The sequence below is a fragment of the Carassius gibelio genome, chromosome B23 (assembly GCF_023724105.1).
Source record: "Carassius gibelio isolate Cgi1373 ecotype wild population from Czech Republic chromosome B23, carGib1.2-hapl.c, whole genome shotgun sequence".
Classification (NCBI taxonomy): domain Eukaryota; kingdom Metazoa; phylum Chordata; class Actinopteri; order Cypriniformes; family Cyprinidae; genus Carassius; species Carassius gibelio.
The window spans coordinates 27,536,590-27,553,458 of NC_068418.1; the positions used below are offsets into that span (position 1 = coordinate 27,536,590).

A 16,869-nucleotide genomic window follows, 5' to 3' on the forward strand; every position below is an offset into this window, starting at 1 on the left:
TGCTTTAGTTTATCAAAAGTGATAATAAAGACATTCGTTACAAAATATTAAAATTTCAGATAAATGTTGTTCCTGTTCATGAACTAAACAAAAATCTGAAAAAAGTCTACTGCTGTTTTCAACATAAACATAACAAATGATGCTAAAAATTCAGCTTTGAAATCACAGGAATAAATTACATTTTAAAATATATTCAAATAGAATATATTTTAAATAGTAAAATTATTTCAAAGTTTTTCTGTTTTTGCTCTACTTTGGTTTAAATAAATGCAGGTTTGGTGAGCAGAAGAGAATACTTTTAAAGATATTAAAAATCTTACTGGTAGTGTATATAGAATAAGAGAGTCAAAACACAAATGCCATATTAAAGGGTCTGGTCAGATATTCTTTATTGAAGATGTATCTGAATGTTTTTTACACCAAATTTAGTTCTCTGATTAAACTTTTAACTGATATTGCTAGAGCAGCATCATTATTAGTGTTATCCTCCAAATATAAATGTTGATTACAAGAGGTTAGAGTGAAACTAGATCATACAGACTTTTACTAACAAAGGGGATTAATTTTATTTTTATATTTCTCATGATAGACATGACAGAATAAATGACATATGATATAATCTGTATTAACCACAGATAAATGCTGTTAACACCAATCATCTGTACAGTATTTTACATTTGCGTGCTACCAGTCACAGGTAAACGGAAGAACCAAACAAAGATTTACTAGATTTCTTCATTCACACACTGCTGGAAAGGATAAATCTGATGTTGGGCAGGAGAAAGCTCATGTGAATCTACGGTTTTATCCATCTCCACAAATCCAGTCCAAACCAAAGGCAGACTAGAAAATATACAAGGTGTCTGTTCAAATTTCTAAAACTAATTTGTTTAATCAGGTTTGTCTGCACCTTTCATCCTATTCCTTCTCTTCTTTCTTCTCTGCAGTCTCCAGATCTGGGTCCAGCATCTCAGAAAGCACTGCTCTGCTGGAGTCTGTTATCTTCTTTTCTAATTTAGTCATGCGCTTCTTCAGTTTCCCTTGTGTTGCATCATGTTCGGCTAAAAGCCGGGCGAAGCACGTCTGAAGGTCATCCAACACGCTGCCGATCTTTACCACCTTTTCCTCCATGTCTTTGGGATCGGGTCCCTGCTTGGCCAGCTCTAAATCCAGAAGATTGTCCTATGGATAAATATTATAAACCATTAAAAGATTTAATACACACTTGTATTGCTTCCGTTTAGAGTTTATGTGACCCTGGACCACAAAACCAATCATAATATTTTTTTTGTTTTTTGTTTTTTGTTTTCTGTTTTTAAACTGAGATGTGTACATACAGCTGAATAAACAATTTTTCCAGTGATGTATGGTTTGTTACGAGGACAATATTTGGCTGACACTGACAGTGCTGCAACATCGAGCAGAAGCCCAGGTTTGTCACAACACACATCCAGTGCGATGAAGCCCATGACTGCTCTTTGATCTTATACTATTTGTAAAGGTTAATATACTCTTTTGAGGCACTGCTTGCAGAACATAGCTGTCTTTAGTGCACACATAAGTAGCATTGCAATGCACAGCTGCAGTTGAAAACTAACTCCATTAATAAGGAAAATTGTTAGAAATTTGTCTAATGATCCGGTTTTCTCAAAATTATATGCAAATGATTTTCCTGTAATCCAGTCATCTAAAGCCTAAAGTATAATTCAGTTTTTATGCTAAACTGAAACTTGAAAATTTCATTTTGTGACCGTGTCTTTGTACATTGCACATGTACACTGAATTGGTTTTGTACTAATCAGTTACTCCACAAGGTGCCAACACTGGGCCAAGCACTACAGAGTTGGAGCAACAACATTATATAATTTGCATATAATTTCCTGGAAGTCGTGGCCTAATGGTTAGAGAGTCAGACTCCCAATTGAAGGGTTGTGAGTTCGAGTCTCGGGCCGGCAGGAATTGTGGGTGGGGGGAGTGCATGCTCAGTTCTCTCTCCACCTTCAATTCCATGACTTAGGTGCCCTTGAGCAAGGCTCCCTGGGCACCGCAGCATAAATGGCTGCCCACTGCTCTGTGTGTGTGTGTTCAATGCTCTGTGTGTGTGCACTTTGGATGGGTTAAATGCAGAGCACAAATTCTGAGTATGGGTCACCATACTTGGCTGAATGTCACGTCAGTTTCACTTTCATCAACAAAATAGCAGAGACTGCAACAACGAGATACCAGCAACTTTTTTTTATGTGTACAAAGACATCTTTAATCGCTAATAACTTCTGGAGAAAAACAGCGCAGACACTGGACTAAGAGGAATGTTTCAACAGCGAATGTGTCAATCAAGTATATTCAAAAACGAAACAAATCGTGCCTAAAAAGTGCACGCATCTAGGCTAATGTAAAGTTACATAATGAAGTCATACACGTGTGTGTGTGCATTTTGAGTGCTTTGTTTTACTGCATTATTTGGTGTATTCAAATACATTTGAATGATCACAAAATTCAAGATATGGGGTCAGAAAATTTATATATTTATATCATTTTATGTAGTTAATCAAGCATGATTAAAATGTGATATTAAGTTACTAAAAACAATGATTTAATTACAAATACAAAATGTTGAAAAATAATGTAATATATGAATGAATAATAGCCTAAAGAACCTTTGTGCCAAAAGGGTTCTTTCTTGTCATTATAGAACCTTTTTAGCACAAAAGGTCTTTTGGAGTTGAGTAAAGAACCCAATGGTTCTATATATTACCCCAATGAACCCGATGAGTGTGTTGTCATAACGTTCACCTTGGAGATTGAAAATATTTCTTTTTTGAGATCCCAGGAGCCCAAATTCAGACCCAGAACAATAAAACCAACAGAAAAGGTGGGAGTTCAAATGAGGAATCTTTATATTACCAAACTGCAGGGAGAGGAAGAGTAGATATAAGTCATGATCTGCAAGATTAACCACAATCTGATGTGATCCGACCACCTCAGAGAAAACCAGGGTTGAGCTGCTGCAAGAGCTTTTGAAGCACAGCAGCTGTGGTCAAAGAGTTCTTGTGTGTTCTGATTGGTGGATGATGATGATGAGTCGATTAAGACTAGAGCAAACAAATAGTGAGAGAGTGATCTGCTCACCTGGGGCCCGTTCTTCGTACATCGCTAACTCAGTTAGCTGGATTTGAATGTTGACGATTTGGCGTGATCTTGGATCGTTTGGTTCTTCGAAGCTCATCCCGGAGCTGCTGTCATAGCAACAGGTCCGTAAGCTTAAACCTGGTCGGGAGCAGGCTTATTTCATTTAAACAGGATTAGATCGCTTCTTTTCAACCAGAACTGATACTCAACATATGTCTGCTACCACCGCTACATTTTTACAAGAGTATCGTACTGATCTAGGGACAATAATTTAAATTAATAATCATTAAAAAAAAATGTTATAATAATATTAAAATGTTGTGTAGTCCATAACAGCCTACTATAGACAGCCAGTTTTACTCACTGAAATATTTATTTGTCATAAAAGTATTACTTCATAATTGTATTAGATTCTTACACACATGCCATACAGATAATAGAGTCGTGCATTATTTTGAGTGATGACTGCTATTATAAGAGTGGCTTGATGGAGCGCAGGAGATGCAGATAACATGATATTGACCCTTAAGAAACTTTCATTAATGCTCTCACGTAACAAATCTGTCCAAATATAAAATGAAATGAATAGATAATATCTACATTGAAATAAAAATGTAAAGACTGCACAACTATTATAAATTGCGAATCTAAATAATTGGGAATCATGAAAAAAATTCTAATAAAATAAAAACATGTATCTATTATCTGTTTCATGTATCTATTATAACATTTATGTAGTTTTGTTTGCTTGGCTGTTTCCTTATAATTTAAAACGACACCTGACGAAAAACTCGAAAAAATTTCTGGACTTTTATATGACGTCATTTCATTGCCGTCTTGCTACCAGCCAATCGCTGCACTGCTGATCATGGTTTCGAGTATCGATACATATCCCCTTTTAAGACAACACATGAACGCGCAATTATCTCAGATAACTCAATCCAGCGATACTAATCATACACAACAGGTGTGTTCAAAGAACCCAATTAGCCAGATCAGGATTAGCATGATGATATCATCTTGGATGTGTCATTTGATCTCGGATGTAATAAGCGACGTACGAAGAACAGGCCCCTGGTTATGTTCGTGGATGTTTTGACGTGGAAAGCAGTTCGGAATGAAAATATTGATATTTTATTTGTTTACAACATACTATATGATTTGGATGGGAACTTCAGATTGTGAATCATTTGAGTCAGTTCGGGAGTTCAGAGCATGATTCATTTGAGTCAGTTTGGGAGTTCAAAGTGGGTTTGCAAATCATTTGAGTCATTTTGGGAGTTCATAGTATGGAGTGTGAATCATTTGAACTAGTTTGGGAGTTCAGAGCGGGATCGCGAATCATTTGAGTCAGTTCGGGAGTTCGGAGCATGTTCACGGATCATTTGAGTCAGTTTGAGAGTTCGGAACGGGATCGCAAATGATTTGAGTCAGTTTGGGAGTTCGGAGCGGGATCGCCAATCATTTCAGTCAGTTTGGGGATCGCAAATCATTTGAATCAGTTCGGGAGTTCGGAGCGGCTTCGCAGATCATAAGAATCAATTCGAGAGTTCGGAGCGGGTTCGCAAATCATTTGAGTCTGTTCGGGTATTCGGAGCGGGATTGCGAATCATTTGAGTCAGTTCGGGAGTTTGGAGCGGGATCGCGAATCATTTGAGTCAGCTCAGGGATCGCAAATCATTTGAATCAATTCGAGAGTTCGTAGCGGGTTCGCTAATCATTTGAGTCAGTTTAGGGATCGCGGATCATTTGAGTCAGTTCAGGAGTTCAGAGCGGGTTCGCAAACATTTGAATAAGTTCGGGAGTTCAGAGCCGCTTCGTGGATCATTTGAATCAATTAGAGAGTTCGGAGCGGGTTCATGAATCATTTGAGTCAGTTCAGGAGTTCGGAGCGGGATCGCAAATCATTTGATTAGATGGTTCAACTGTGTATAATTAGGGTTGGAGCTAACAGGGGCATTACACAAGATCCACAAGATCCACAAGAAGATTTGCCCGGGCAACCTGAGCAACCCCCCTATGCATGGGCCAGGGACGTGCACAGGGGGGTTGCTCAGGTTGCCCGGGCAACTGCCCATATGCCCTTCTCGACTCACGTTGCCCTTCCGAGGTGGAAAAAAAATAAATTAAAAAAATCGTACAATGGATGCAGAATTTCACGTAGGCCTAGATAAAAAAAAATAAATAAATAAAAAAAATCGCAAAGCCTCATTCACTTCCATATTCGGGCACCCTTCCGAAAGTGAAAGTCGGAAGGGGAAGGGCAAACTCTCTTTACGTGGCTGCAGCGCTGCACGCGACCGGCACCTGAGCTGAGCCTGCATGAGCGGCCTTAGAAGGAGATTGTCCGATTGTCAGGGTTGTCGGGTGAGACGACTCAACGTTGTCGGAAAAGTAATAGTAAGGTTATAATCGTAAACGAAATCGAACAAAAAAACGAAAACTAGTTGGGAAAAATTGTTAACTGAAATAAAAATAAAAACGAGGCATTACAAAAAACGATAACTAACCAAAACTGTAATGTGTGTTTGGCAAAACTAACTAAAATGAAATAAAATTATAGATTAAATGTCCTTAGTTTTCGTCTTTGTCAATGTCTTTCATAGAGCAAGCGTTCAGCTGCATTTCATTTCCACTGTCATTTCCCTGCATCTCTCACTCGCGAGTCTCTCTCACATAACGTTACTCGCGCGCGCACAGCCCTCCCCTCCGTGCACACCGCGTCTCCATGAGAACGAGTGTTGGAAGCAAGTTTGCGAAAGGTTGGTATCTCGTGAAAACCATTACACAATCACACATTAAAAAGTGGTATAAAAATATTTTTAATTCTGAATATAATTTTGTCAGTGTGTTTATGTCGACCCGAGAAGCGATTGCTACTTTAGAAAGTTAACTAGACGCAAGTTTGAGGTAAAATGCACTTGGGTTGTCGATGTCAAAACACTATTTAAGCTGTGATTCAAGTAAGGAATAATTGACGACGGGCCGTTGAATTATTAGAAAAATAATGCACACTTGAGGTGGTGATTCGGTCATTACTCGAAGCGGAGTCAATTATTCCTCATATACCATGGTTACCACACCTCAAGACATCGATCAGATGATATATTTAAAGGGATTCGTTCGGTTTTTGTACTTAATCGCTATTGTGGGTAGGACTATTGGTCCCACTTTATATTAAGTGGCCTTAACTACTATGTACTTACATAAAAAAATAAGTACAATGTACTTATTGTGTTCATATTGTATTGTAAAACACTTTTGCTGCTATTGAGGTGGGACAGGGGTAAGGTTAGGGAGAGGGTTGGAGGTATGGGTAAGGGTGGGATAAGGTGTAAAGTATGGGTCAACAGTGTAATTATAAATGTAATTACAGAAATTAAATACAGATGTAATTACATGTAGTTTTTTTTTTTAAATATAAGTACAATGTAAAAACATGTATGTACACAATAAGTACATTGTACTAAATGATTAATTAAAATGTAAGTACATAGTAGTTAAGGCCACTTAATATAAAGTGGGTCCGGACTATTTCTTCCGCATCTCACCCAACGCTTCTTTTGCTGGTTTCACAATGTCATTTTAAAACTTTGATAGTATTATAGTATTAATAATATATTATATATAGTATTATAGTTTTAATAGTATTAATATATAATATTATAGTTTTAATAATATATTATTATAGTATTAATAATATATTATAGTATTACAGTCCTTCATATAGCCTGTGATATAGGGTGAGGGGGGGTGAGTGCCCTTTTTTAGATCAGAGCAACTGCCCCTCAAAATTCCTGTGCACGTCCCTGGCACGGGCAGTCCTGATGGGCCCCTATGCCCCATGAACATATCCAGGTAAAATAAAATATATTTCAGAATCATACTTTTCAAGGGCTCTCTCTTCCTTTGGGGTCCTGGTAATGAGTACTGGTTTTACCACCAGTCCGACCCTGGGAGCTAAAATATAAAGGATACTGGCCCTCTAGAACAGAGTTTGGAGCTGTAAGGTCAAAATATTTTTATGTACTTTATTTTCATTTTATTTACTTAATAATGCTGCTTTGCTGAAATTATGTCTGTTGTCAAAAATTTAAATGACTGATGCCTTGGCACAGTGCACACACATGTCATCATTGAGATAGGAATTTTGGGTTTTCATGAGCTATATGCCAAAATCATCAGTATTAAAACAATAAAAGACCTGAAATATTTCAGTTGGTGTGCAATGAATCTAAAATATATGAAAGTTTCATTTTTATCATAACATTATGGAAAATAATAAACTTTTATCACAATATGCTAATTTTTTTAGAAGGACCTGTAGTGTTTCCTTGGGTACTGCTGTAAACAAAGCAGAGCTAAGCTTTATAAAGAGATAAGAAAAGAAAATGCCAACCTTTTTTCTAGACTGTTCCCTTCAGTGATACATTAATGTAACCCCACACCCCAATTCAATATTTATATTTTCTTCATATGTTTCATCTATCATGAACAGTGAGCTTGTTTTCTGCCTGCAGCTGTATTTTATCCTCTTTGTGCTCGTCTTCAGCATCTCTGGCCTCTGTTGTGCATGATGTATTTTTCTTAATAACTGTCTCAGTAGCTACTGAAAACATAAACAGAAATATACAGTACAAAGAAAAGAAAAATGTAATGCATTTTTTTTTCTTGGTTATACAAGGAATTTATACAAGGAATTTATATTCCCACTCTTATTGACTGTCATGCCGTGTGTTTCCAGTTGACTCTACATAGGGTTTCATGCATTACCGTTTCAAGGCCGTTTACTGAACCGCATACCTTCATAAGGATTTGTCGTCCCTTCTCCTCCAGCATGGCCTTGGCATCTGGATATTCAGTTAGCGCCTCCATCAGGTCATCTTTGGACAGGCAGAACAGGTCTGAATAGCCGATGCTGCGGATGTTGGCTGTTCTTCGGTTGCCTGCTCTACTGCCCTTGATGTTGAGGATGCTGATCTCTCCGAAGTAACTGCCATCACTCAGCACCACGAATTGCGTGACTCCATCATCAGCCACCACAGCCAGCTTTCCTTCTTTAATGATGTACATCTCGCGACCGATGTCACCCTTCTTGCAGATGTAGTCTCCGGGGCTGTAGACCTGTGGCTGAAGCTTCAGCACCAGCTCCACCAGGAGCCCGGCCTCGCAGTCTGCAAAGATGCGCACTTTTTTCAGAGTGTCCAGGTGGACATTTATAGCAATCTCCGCACGCAGTTTGTCCGGAAGGTACTTCAGCACTTCCCTCTCATCCACCGCTTTCTTGTTGGTCCACAAGAAATCAAACCACTTTATTACCCGTTTCTCCAAGTCTTTGGTGACCTTTCGGAAGCTCATGTACTGTTTGATGGCATCGATGCGAGCCTGGAAATCTGCTCGTGCCGCATTTGCGTTGGTGATCATGGAGCCGACGTTACCGACAATGGTGGCAAAAATCAACACGCCAACCAAGAAGTCCGTCACCACAAAGAAGTACTCTGAGTTTTTGACAGGGGGCGGCGTTTCACCGATGGTGGTGAGCGTGAGTGTGGACCAGTACATGCTGTATGCATACTTTCTCTCTAACCTGCCAAACTCAGGGTCCGAGATGTCCGGATACACAAACTTATCCGTCCCAAAGCCAATGGCCTTGGAGAAGGAGTAATACATGCAGGCATTCCAGTGGATGATGATCACAATGTACATGACGAGATTTGAGATTCGAAACAGGTTGGGAAAGTTAGTCCGTGTTTCTGTGCGCTGGAAAAACTCAAACAAGCGGTTGACCCTTAGTAGCTTGTTCATGCGAATCTCGGGATAGTTCAGACCAAAGTAAAAGTAGAAGATATCAGTCGGAACCATAGAGGCCAGGTCCAGCTTGAACTGGATGCTCTGCGTGTAGCGATCGCGAAGTTTCTTCTCGTCTTTCACCAGCAGCCCCTGCTCCAGATATCCTGCAACCGAGCACAAACACAACAAGGCTACAAATCAAGTCACTTTAATTCATAAAATTGGGTTAAAAAGCAGCTTTACAGTATTAAATAATTAAACTAGTGTGTATTATTACAAAACAGTAAACACTCAATTTTCAGTTAAAGTAATTAAAGGAATTTGCATTGTAATATGCACATGACAATGTTAATGTATTTTGTTTTGGCGGAATATAGATCTGCTTTGCTGCTGCTGCTGCCAATATATCTACAACATGGTGTTGCGTACATGTACGAAATACTGCTGCTGCATATAAAACATACATGAAATAACCCCCATGTATCATATATGAATCACTTTGTAGCAGATATATACATGTGGAACTAGGGAAGGGGGAGGGTTTCTAAAGTTCACTGTTACTGCTACAGCAAGCACTGCCAAGTATTTGAATTTTGAGCAGCGAGCTCATTGGCTATTGATACATCAGCTGTGCCATGTGGTAATGATATCATTATGTAAGATTAAGTTAGACCTATCAGACTGCACCATCTAGAGTTTCATGCCAGAATTTTGTATTTCATCATTGATTCATGAGCCCAGTGATGTCATCATCCAGCTCAGTTTAGTTCAAATAGTGTCTGTGCACTCAAGCTGATGATATCAGTGGAAACGATTTCAACATTCTCTGACGGTTCTGCTGATGGAGCTGGAACTCACCTGTCCTGGTCCTGAACACCATGTCCAGTAGATACACCAGATCTGATAAGAAATCCAGGATGAACCAGTACATCAGATAGTCCGACTGCAGCTCCTCGAAGCAAGCTCTGAGAGACAGAGAGAGAGTCGAGCTGAGATCCACAGACTAAACTATCAGAGAGCAGAGTGTTGTTTTGTGACGTGACAGGCACCTCGCTATGATGAGAACCCAGTTGTACATCACAGGACAGGTGATCACAAAGAGCCAGTTGTAGTACATGTTTCCCGCTGGATCCACAACCTCAATCTCCTTTGGTCTGGAACACAAAAGTATAGAGTAATAGAGACTAAATGCAGAACAGTAACAGTTCCAACATGCACCCCATCTCCCAAAGAACAGATCACATTTCTCTAACGGCATAAAAATGACATGCTTCACCTTAACAAATATACAATATCAAAAACATACAGAAAAAGATGATGAGGTCTGAGAGTCTAAACATAGATGAACCTACGGCTCTTTCTTCTCTTTCTCTTTCTCTTTCTCTTTCTCTTTCTCTTTCTCTTTCTCTTTCTCTTCTGCTTCTTTTTTCTTTTTTTCCTTCTTCTCTTTTTTTCTGGAAAAACCCAAATATGTAGAGTAACCATCAATGAATGAATGAAAGAAGCAAATGTTTGAAAAATCATTTTATCTTACTCTTTCTTCTCCTTTCTTTCTTTCTTCTTCTTCTTCTTCTTCTTTTCCTCTCTGTGAATATAGGACACAAAGGTAAAAGCAGTCAAAGCACCTGAAGCGTAAGTGTGTGTAGTGTAGCAGTGTGTGTATATGAACTCACTCTTCATTGTTATTGCTGTTGTTGGCATTGAAGTAAGTTCCAGCTTTTGGGTGCTTCTCTTCTCTTCAGGAAAAAGAAAAAAAACTATAACTTATTGATCATTAACCAACCACTGATTTCTATCTGAGATAATAATCCATCTATCCATCACCCAAAATGCATTGCTCACATAATGTCCTCTGTGGCTATCGCAACCTGCTCCAGCCCTTCAAGGAGAAATGTGGGCGGGACCAGAGGCCTCACTTGAGCAGACATCCTGGCTGATTGGTCAAGCCACCTGTCTGTCACACAGTACTGCATAAAAATCCACATTTCACATTTTAGAAAATGTGCAGATGTAGTTCACAGCAACTGAGATTGAGATTCTCTTCCAAATGCTTCAGGATCAGAAATCAGTTATAATAAACTTATTTTAACTGGACAAATTGAAATGGAAAATGCCAACTAAATACATTTACTAAAATGAACAATCTCCCAATTGTAAAAAAGACAACATGCAGTACCAGATTATTGTTTTTAACAGTCAAAATTTTAACAGTATACAACTCTGTATGTCATGAACACAAGCAGCACAGTCTCTGCAGCCTCATCTTTTATTTTCTAACCCTTTTATTTTCAACCAAAATGACAGAGAATAATTGTAAATCTATCTAAATAAAATTAAATAATAACAAATCAAGTAAGTGATCCATCAGTACTTACCTTCTGCTGCCTTCACACACATTAGCGCCACACTGACATCATCATCAGCATCACAGGTGTGCGAGTGAAAGCATGAGCTCATTCTCTCACACACAAAAGCATGAGAGTATGTTTGGGATAAACCTGGAACGCTGATAATTTGTTGAGTATTCCCAATGATCGCGGTCCACGAGATGATTTCAGACTGGCACAGCAGGTTGTGGGATTACACAGATGACAGTCATCAGGTCACTCATTCTCTCTCTCTTACACACACACACACACACACACACACACATACAGACACTGGGGCCTGAGCAAATCCACTGAGAATCTGAGACAGAAAAACAAGACTTCCTCATGAAGTCAGTATCAACCAGTGGACTGAGGGATGGTTCATGCAGCCCTGGTTTGAGCTCTCAGTCTACAGTCTGTAAATCAGAGTAAGAGTTTGCATTCGCTCTGCCACACACAAATTTACAGTGAAACATCAGTGTTCTCCGTTTGTCTTGATCTAGCTCTCATCATATGTGTTTAGTGTGTTAGTATGTGTTATTTTGCAATGTTCACCTTGAGTGCAGCAGGTTGAGAGATTATCTGTCTGATAATGTGCCCAGTCAGCTTTCTCCACTAATCACCATAAACCCATTAATCCTGCAGCGTTCAGGTTAACTCAACACTTCATCCGCCTTAAAGACTCTACCAGAGGAACAGATACAGGCACCTCATTACAGTCTTCCTCTCACAGCTTCATCACATTATTTTACCTGTGAATGTGAAAATAGTTCTCTAATAACTATTGTTATTATCTAATAGTTATGAAATTTGCATTTTAAAAAAGAACTTTGCTGTATTGTTATACGATACGAACCTCTACAGTTTGAATCTAAAAGAACTTTCTGTCACAGAGGACAAAATCTGCTCATTTCTCATCAAGTTCATTATTTTTACCCACAATTCTTTAAATAATAGAACAGGTTATTTACTACAGGAACAAACCGTAATCAGTAAATAAACATTGAATGACTTGGGAAACACACAAAAAGAAGACAGCACCAGACTTTAATATAAATAAACAAATGATGCTGGGGGAACACATATCAAGAGAAAATGCCAAGTTCTCACAGTAACTCACATCCTGAAAATAACAATCAGCAGTTCGATCTCAATCCAGTGTTATTCCAAGACAAATAACAGAAAAAGCATAAGCACAATACAACAATTGTCTAGTTTATCTGTTAGTGCCTAGTGTGTAATCAGACTGATTTCACCACCTCTGTTGCCTTAAATTAAAACCTCAGTGTTATTGTGTTCCTCCAAATTATAAACTATAATAGAAGAGTTGGATTTAAAACTGCAGTGATTGTTGGGAATACTACTGAACTACAGTGACAGTAAAGAGAATTGAATTACATGATCTGGAGCCTAAAAGAAAATTTATATTCATTGTATGGAATTAGCTATGAACAGCTGAGCTTGCTGAATAATTAGCACTGAATAATGACACTGTATTGTCTGTAGAGCTGTTTTATGGCTGAAATTGAAGCTTTACCGCATTTTTCGGACTATGAGTCACACCTGAGTATAACCGAGAACCAACAGAAAACATTACCGTCTACAGGAGGCAATGAGCAGTATAGAGCGCCCTCTTGCGGCTGGAGATGGTAATGTTTTATCTCGGTTAATTTCTCTTGGTTCATGTCAAATTAATTTTGATAAATAAGTCGCACCTGAATATAAGTCGCAGAACCAGCCAAACTATGAAAAAAAAGTGTGACGTATAGTCCGGAAAATACCGTAATTACAACCAAAGTTATTTTAGAAATCAGTACAGACGGCATCAGTGAATCAGCGAGTGTTGTCCTGTGGTCAGAGGACTCCTGGAGCGAGCGTCTCTGTCTGTGCCCGCTGTCCCCGAGCGTCCAGCTGCGCCGCAGCAGGAGTGGTGCTGCCCATGACCTGCAGGGGTCCAGGGCCAGGATTGGGCCCCGTGCCCTCCATCACACCCATGCTGGGTGAACCCACGCTGATGGGAACCATATAGATCACCTGAAAAAATGAGAGGTGATGTAATAACACACATCTCATCATGGGACAACCCATAAACAAGGAATAGATCACACAAACATGAAAATTACATGATTAAAGCTGCAGTCAGTAACTTTTGACGCTCTAGCGGTTAATAATAAGAACTGCTTGCGTCTTGCGGAAGAACATCGTAGCCGGAACTACTTCTCTCTGTTTATGTCTATGAAGAATCACAAAGGTACTGGGTTACTCCGCCGCGGTACCCCCGAAGCAATCTAAAATAGTCCGAATATAAAAACTTATTATAGGTGCACCCTAGTGATTCAGGACAAGCTAAAAACACGGTTTGGAAAATGGATTCATGGTGTACTCGCTTATTATATAAATTATATAAATATGAACACAAACAAAGTTACGGACCGCAGCTCTGATTGGTTGTTTCTTACCGGGAGCGCATGACTTTCTGCAAATGGCAATAGGACACTGGGAGGAGCCAGAGGAGCTTGATTTATACACAGATTATCTGTCTCATATTCTACTGTCAGGACATAATAACAGGTTTAATAAATATGTAAAAAAATATATTTTTACAAAAGTTACCTACTGCAGCTTTAACGTGATGCACCCAAAATGATAAAAACTCAATGATAGCTTTATGTCATGGCAAAAAACAAAACAAAAGACTGCACTGTCCAGTCACAGTTCACTTTCAATGAGAGGGAAAAAACAGCAGTTCAATGAATCTTTGTTTGTGTGTGTGTGTGTGTGTGTGTGTGTGTGTGTGTGTGTGTGTTTACCTGAGCAGCGGCTTCTTCCTCTGAACTGCCCGAGTTTGACTGAAATACAAATTAATCAGTGTCTTAATTATCAATTCTGTAATTGTCAATGTCAATTTATAAACAGATTTTTATCCAATGTGAAACTGTGCGAACACACTTACGACAACAGTCTGCTGAAAAAATGAATAGACCTTTAAAAAAATTAAAATAAATAAATAAATGAATAAATAATAATAATAAATAATAAACACCCAAAGTGATCCTCCACAAAGGCATGTGAAGGAATAAACTGTGAGGTTTGACTTTAGAGTTACAGAATGAGAAATGTTTAATGAATGAAGACAATGGAACAACGGAGTATGGTCGCTGACTGACCTGCAGAGGGACATTTGAGGGGACAAAATGTGACATCTGAAACTAAAAGAAATCAAGAAAGCCGTCAGGACAGAGCAGGCTGAGGAAGTGTGTGTGAACTGAGAGCTGATCTGTACCTGCCCCTGCAAAGGCAAAGATTCAGACGGGAGATGGGTGGGACTAGGGGCGGAGTCAGGGGCAGGGTCTGGCTGGAGAAACCCACTGTTTGCATGTAATGGCTTGGACTCACTATGAGCGCTGATCTGTGCAGAGAAAGGGTTAAAATGACAGCTACACTAACAAACACTTTTCATTTCTATAATATGTAGGACACACTCACCTTGCTGCTGTTTGCCTGTGGAGTTTGGCTGCGCTGTGTGTTCTGCTCTGTCCCGGTCGCTGGTATCAGAACGGTGTGAGATCCATACGGCCCCATCACAGATAACGGATACAGCAGCAGATTGAAACCCTCTCCAACCGGGAACTGAACACAAATACACACATACAACAGTACATGCATTTCTGTAGCAGTTCAGTTCAACACTCTTGAAGAAATGTGACCCTGGAACGCAAAAATTTTACTTTTTTTATTTTATATATATCATCCAAAACCTTCCCATTAAATAATCTTTCTATTGATGTTTCTCTTTTAGGAGGACAATATTTGTCTGCGATACAACTATTTAAAAATCTGGAATCTGAGGAAGTAAAATAAAAATAAAAAAAATAAATAAATAAATATTGAGAAAAATCATCTTTAAAGTTGTTCAAATGAAGTTCTGCCTTGCTTAGTTGGGGTCACTTCATCTACAGCGATATCATTGACTTGATTGCAAATAAATGCACAGACACTATTTAACTGAACAGAGATGACATCACTGAATTCAATGATGAACTGCCTTTAACTATCATTTTGCATTATTGACACACTGTTAGCAATGCATATTACTAATAAAAAATTACGTTTTTATATATTTATGGTAGGAAATTTAGAAAAAAATCTTCATGGAACATGATCTTTACTTAATATTGTATATTGCAAAATGTATGATTTTGACCCATACAGTGTATTGTTGTCTATTGCTACAGATATACCTGTGCTACTGATGACTGCTTCTGTGCTGCAGGGACACAGATGATAAGCTCTACAATCCCTTCTGCCCCCCAGCCCAATCTCTTAAACACACACACACCTGTTCTGCTGGCTGAAGGAAGAATCCCCATACACACATCGCCAGGAAAAGCCTCGGCGCTTGCTCAGATCCGTGGAAGAACAACATGACTTGGTCTGATCTCTCAGAATATCAGAGTACTGTAGATGTGAGCGTATACGTATTCTTAGCTGTATATAAAGAGCACACATGCACACGTCTGTCTGACGAGGAGAGAGACATTCTGTCACTGCTCACACATTAGACACAGACAGTTTAGGGGATTTTGCATCAATTACATCTTAATGACAGAGTGAATTTTCCTAAGCACATACTGACAGGTCACGTAAATGGAATGTGAAGCTGAACTCATACAATGCTTAAATATCAAGCCAAGTCAAGTTAACCCTTTAACAATACCGATTGTGTCAAAGCAGATTTATAGTAGCAAATTGGAAAATAGGGTGTAATTATGCAAAAGGACAACAATAAACACGCAGTTTTCAGTTAAAGGCATCATCATCGATCTCAGTTCAGTTTAAATAGTCACACAAGTACCTTTCCTGAAATTAACCACACAGTTGAGTGTTTTTGTGATTTGAGTGATGAATGTTTACTGTCACATATAAGAGCTGAAACCAAACACAGAGAGAGCTGACGTGGATAATCTTCAAAATAACAGCTTGTTTCTGCCTGCTGTGTGTGTAATGTGTCTGAATAGACCAGTAAGCACACTCTCACACACACACACACACACACTGAGAGAGAGAGAAAGGTGTTCTCACCGAGTCTGTGGCGGCCTCCTGAGGTCCATCGAGGGAGAGATACAGAATAAAGACAAAAAGACATTAAAAATGCCACAAAGTCCAGACATAAATACATCATGATCAGTGTTGGGGTTTAACTAGTTACATGTAACAATTAAATAATTTAATTACAAAATAAATGTAACTAATTAGTAGCAGTTAGTGAGAAAATGTGCAGTTAAATTCTATTTACGTTTGAAAATGTAAAAGACCACAAAGAGAGTTACATGAATATTTTCACACAAACAGAGAAATGTAATTGATTTATTTCATTAATTGCATCGACTGCTCTAAAATATGAGACAGCAATGTTTTAGGAGTAAGGGTTTGCCATTGAGTGATGTAATTCTGTTTGATTTGCGCAGGAATCTGATTGATTCTGATGTGATTCAGAGCATCAGTAGATGTTACTGAAGCATCAGGACTGAAGCTCTGGATCAGCTGCTTTCTTTGCTCATCTCTTGGTGTTGCAGGGCTC

The 16,869-nt window shown here is 38.8% G+C and overlaps 2 protein-coding genes across 3 annotated transcripts; both read right to left on the reverse strand.

The window, feature by feature from the left end:
- Window positions 1–364: 364 nt before the first annotated feature.
- On the reverse strand, window positions 365–11,809 carry LOC128011124 (cGMP-gated cation channel alpha-1-like). 2 transcript variants are annotated; one of them, XM_052593240.1, is made up of 9 exons: window positions 11,295–11,809; window positions 10,762–10,873; window positions 10,593–10,655; window positions 10,454–10,504; window positions 10,272–10,373; window positions 9,969–10,073; window positions 9,778–9,884; window positions 7,933–9,083; window positions 365–1,182 (listed from the first exon to the last, which is right to left on the reverse strand). In XM_052593240.1, the coding sequence occupies exons 1-9, from the start codon at window positions 11,374–11,376 to the stop codon at window positions 919–921; spliced, it is 2,037 nt and encodes a 678-aa protein (XP_052449200.1). In that variant the 5' UTR covers window positions 11,377–11,809; the 3' UTR covers window positions 365–918. The 2 variants fall into 2 exon arrangements, with proteins under 2 accessions (XP_052449200.1, XP_052449201.1); XM_052593241.1 differs by having other exon boundaries at window positions 10,762–10,886; window positions 11,295–11,807.
- Window positions 11,810–12,314: 505 nt separating this feature from the next.
- On the reverse strand, window positions 12,315–15,825 carry si:ch211-149b19.4 (uncharacterized protein LOC100149596 homolog). Its single transcript, XM_052593242.1, has 7 exons — window positions 15,628–15,825; window positions 14,775–14,918; window positions 14,572–14,697; window positions 14,456–14,497; window positions 14,242–14,271; window positions 14,099–14,137; window positions 12,315–13,322 (listed from the first exon to the last, which is right to left on the reverse strand). Exons 1-7 carry the CDS (start codon window positions 15,712–15,714, stop codon window positions 13,143–13,145), a joined length of 648 nt encoding a protein of 215 aa, XP_052449202.1. The 5' UTR covers window positions 15,715–15,825; the 3' UTR covers window positions 12,315–13,142.
- Window positions 15,826–16,869: the final 1,044 nt, after the last annotated feature.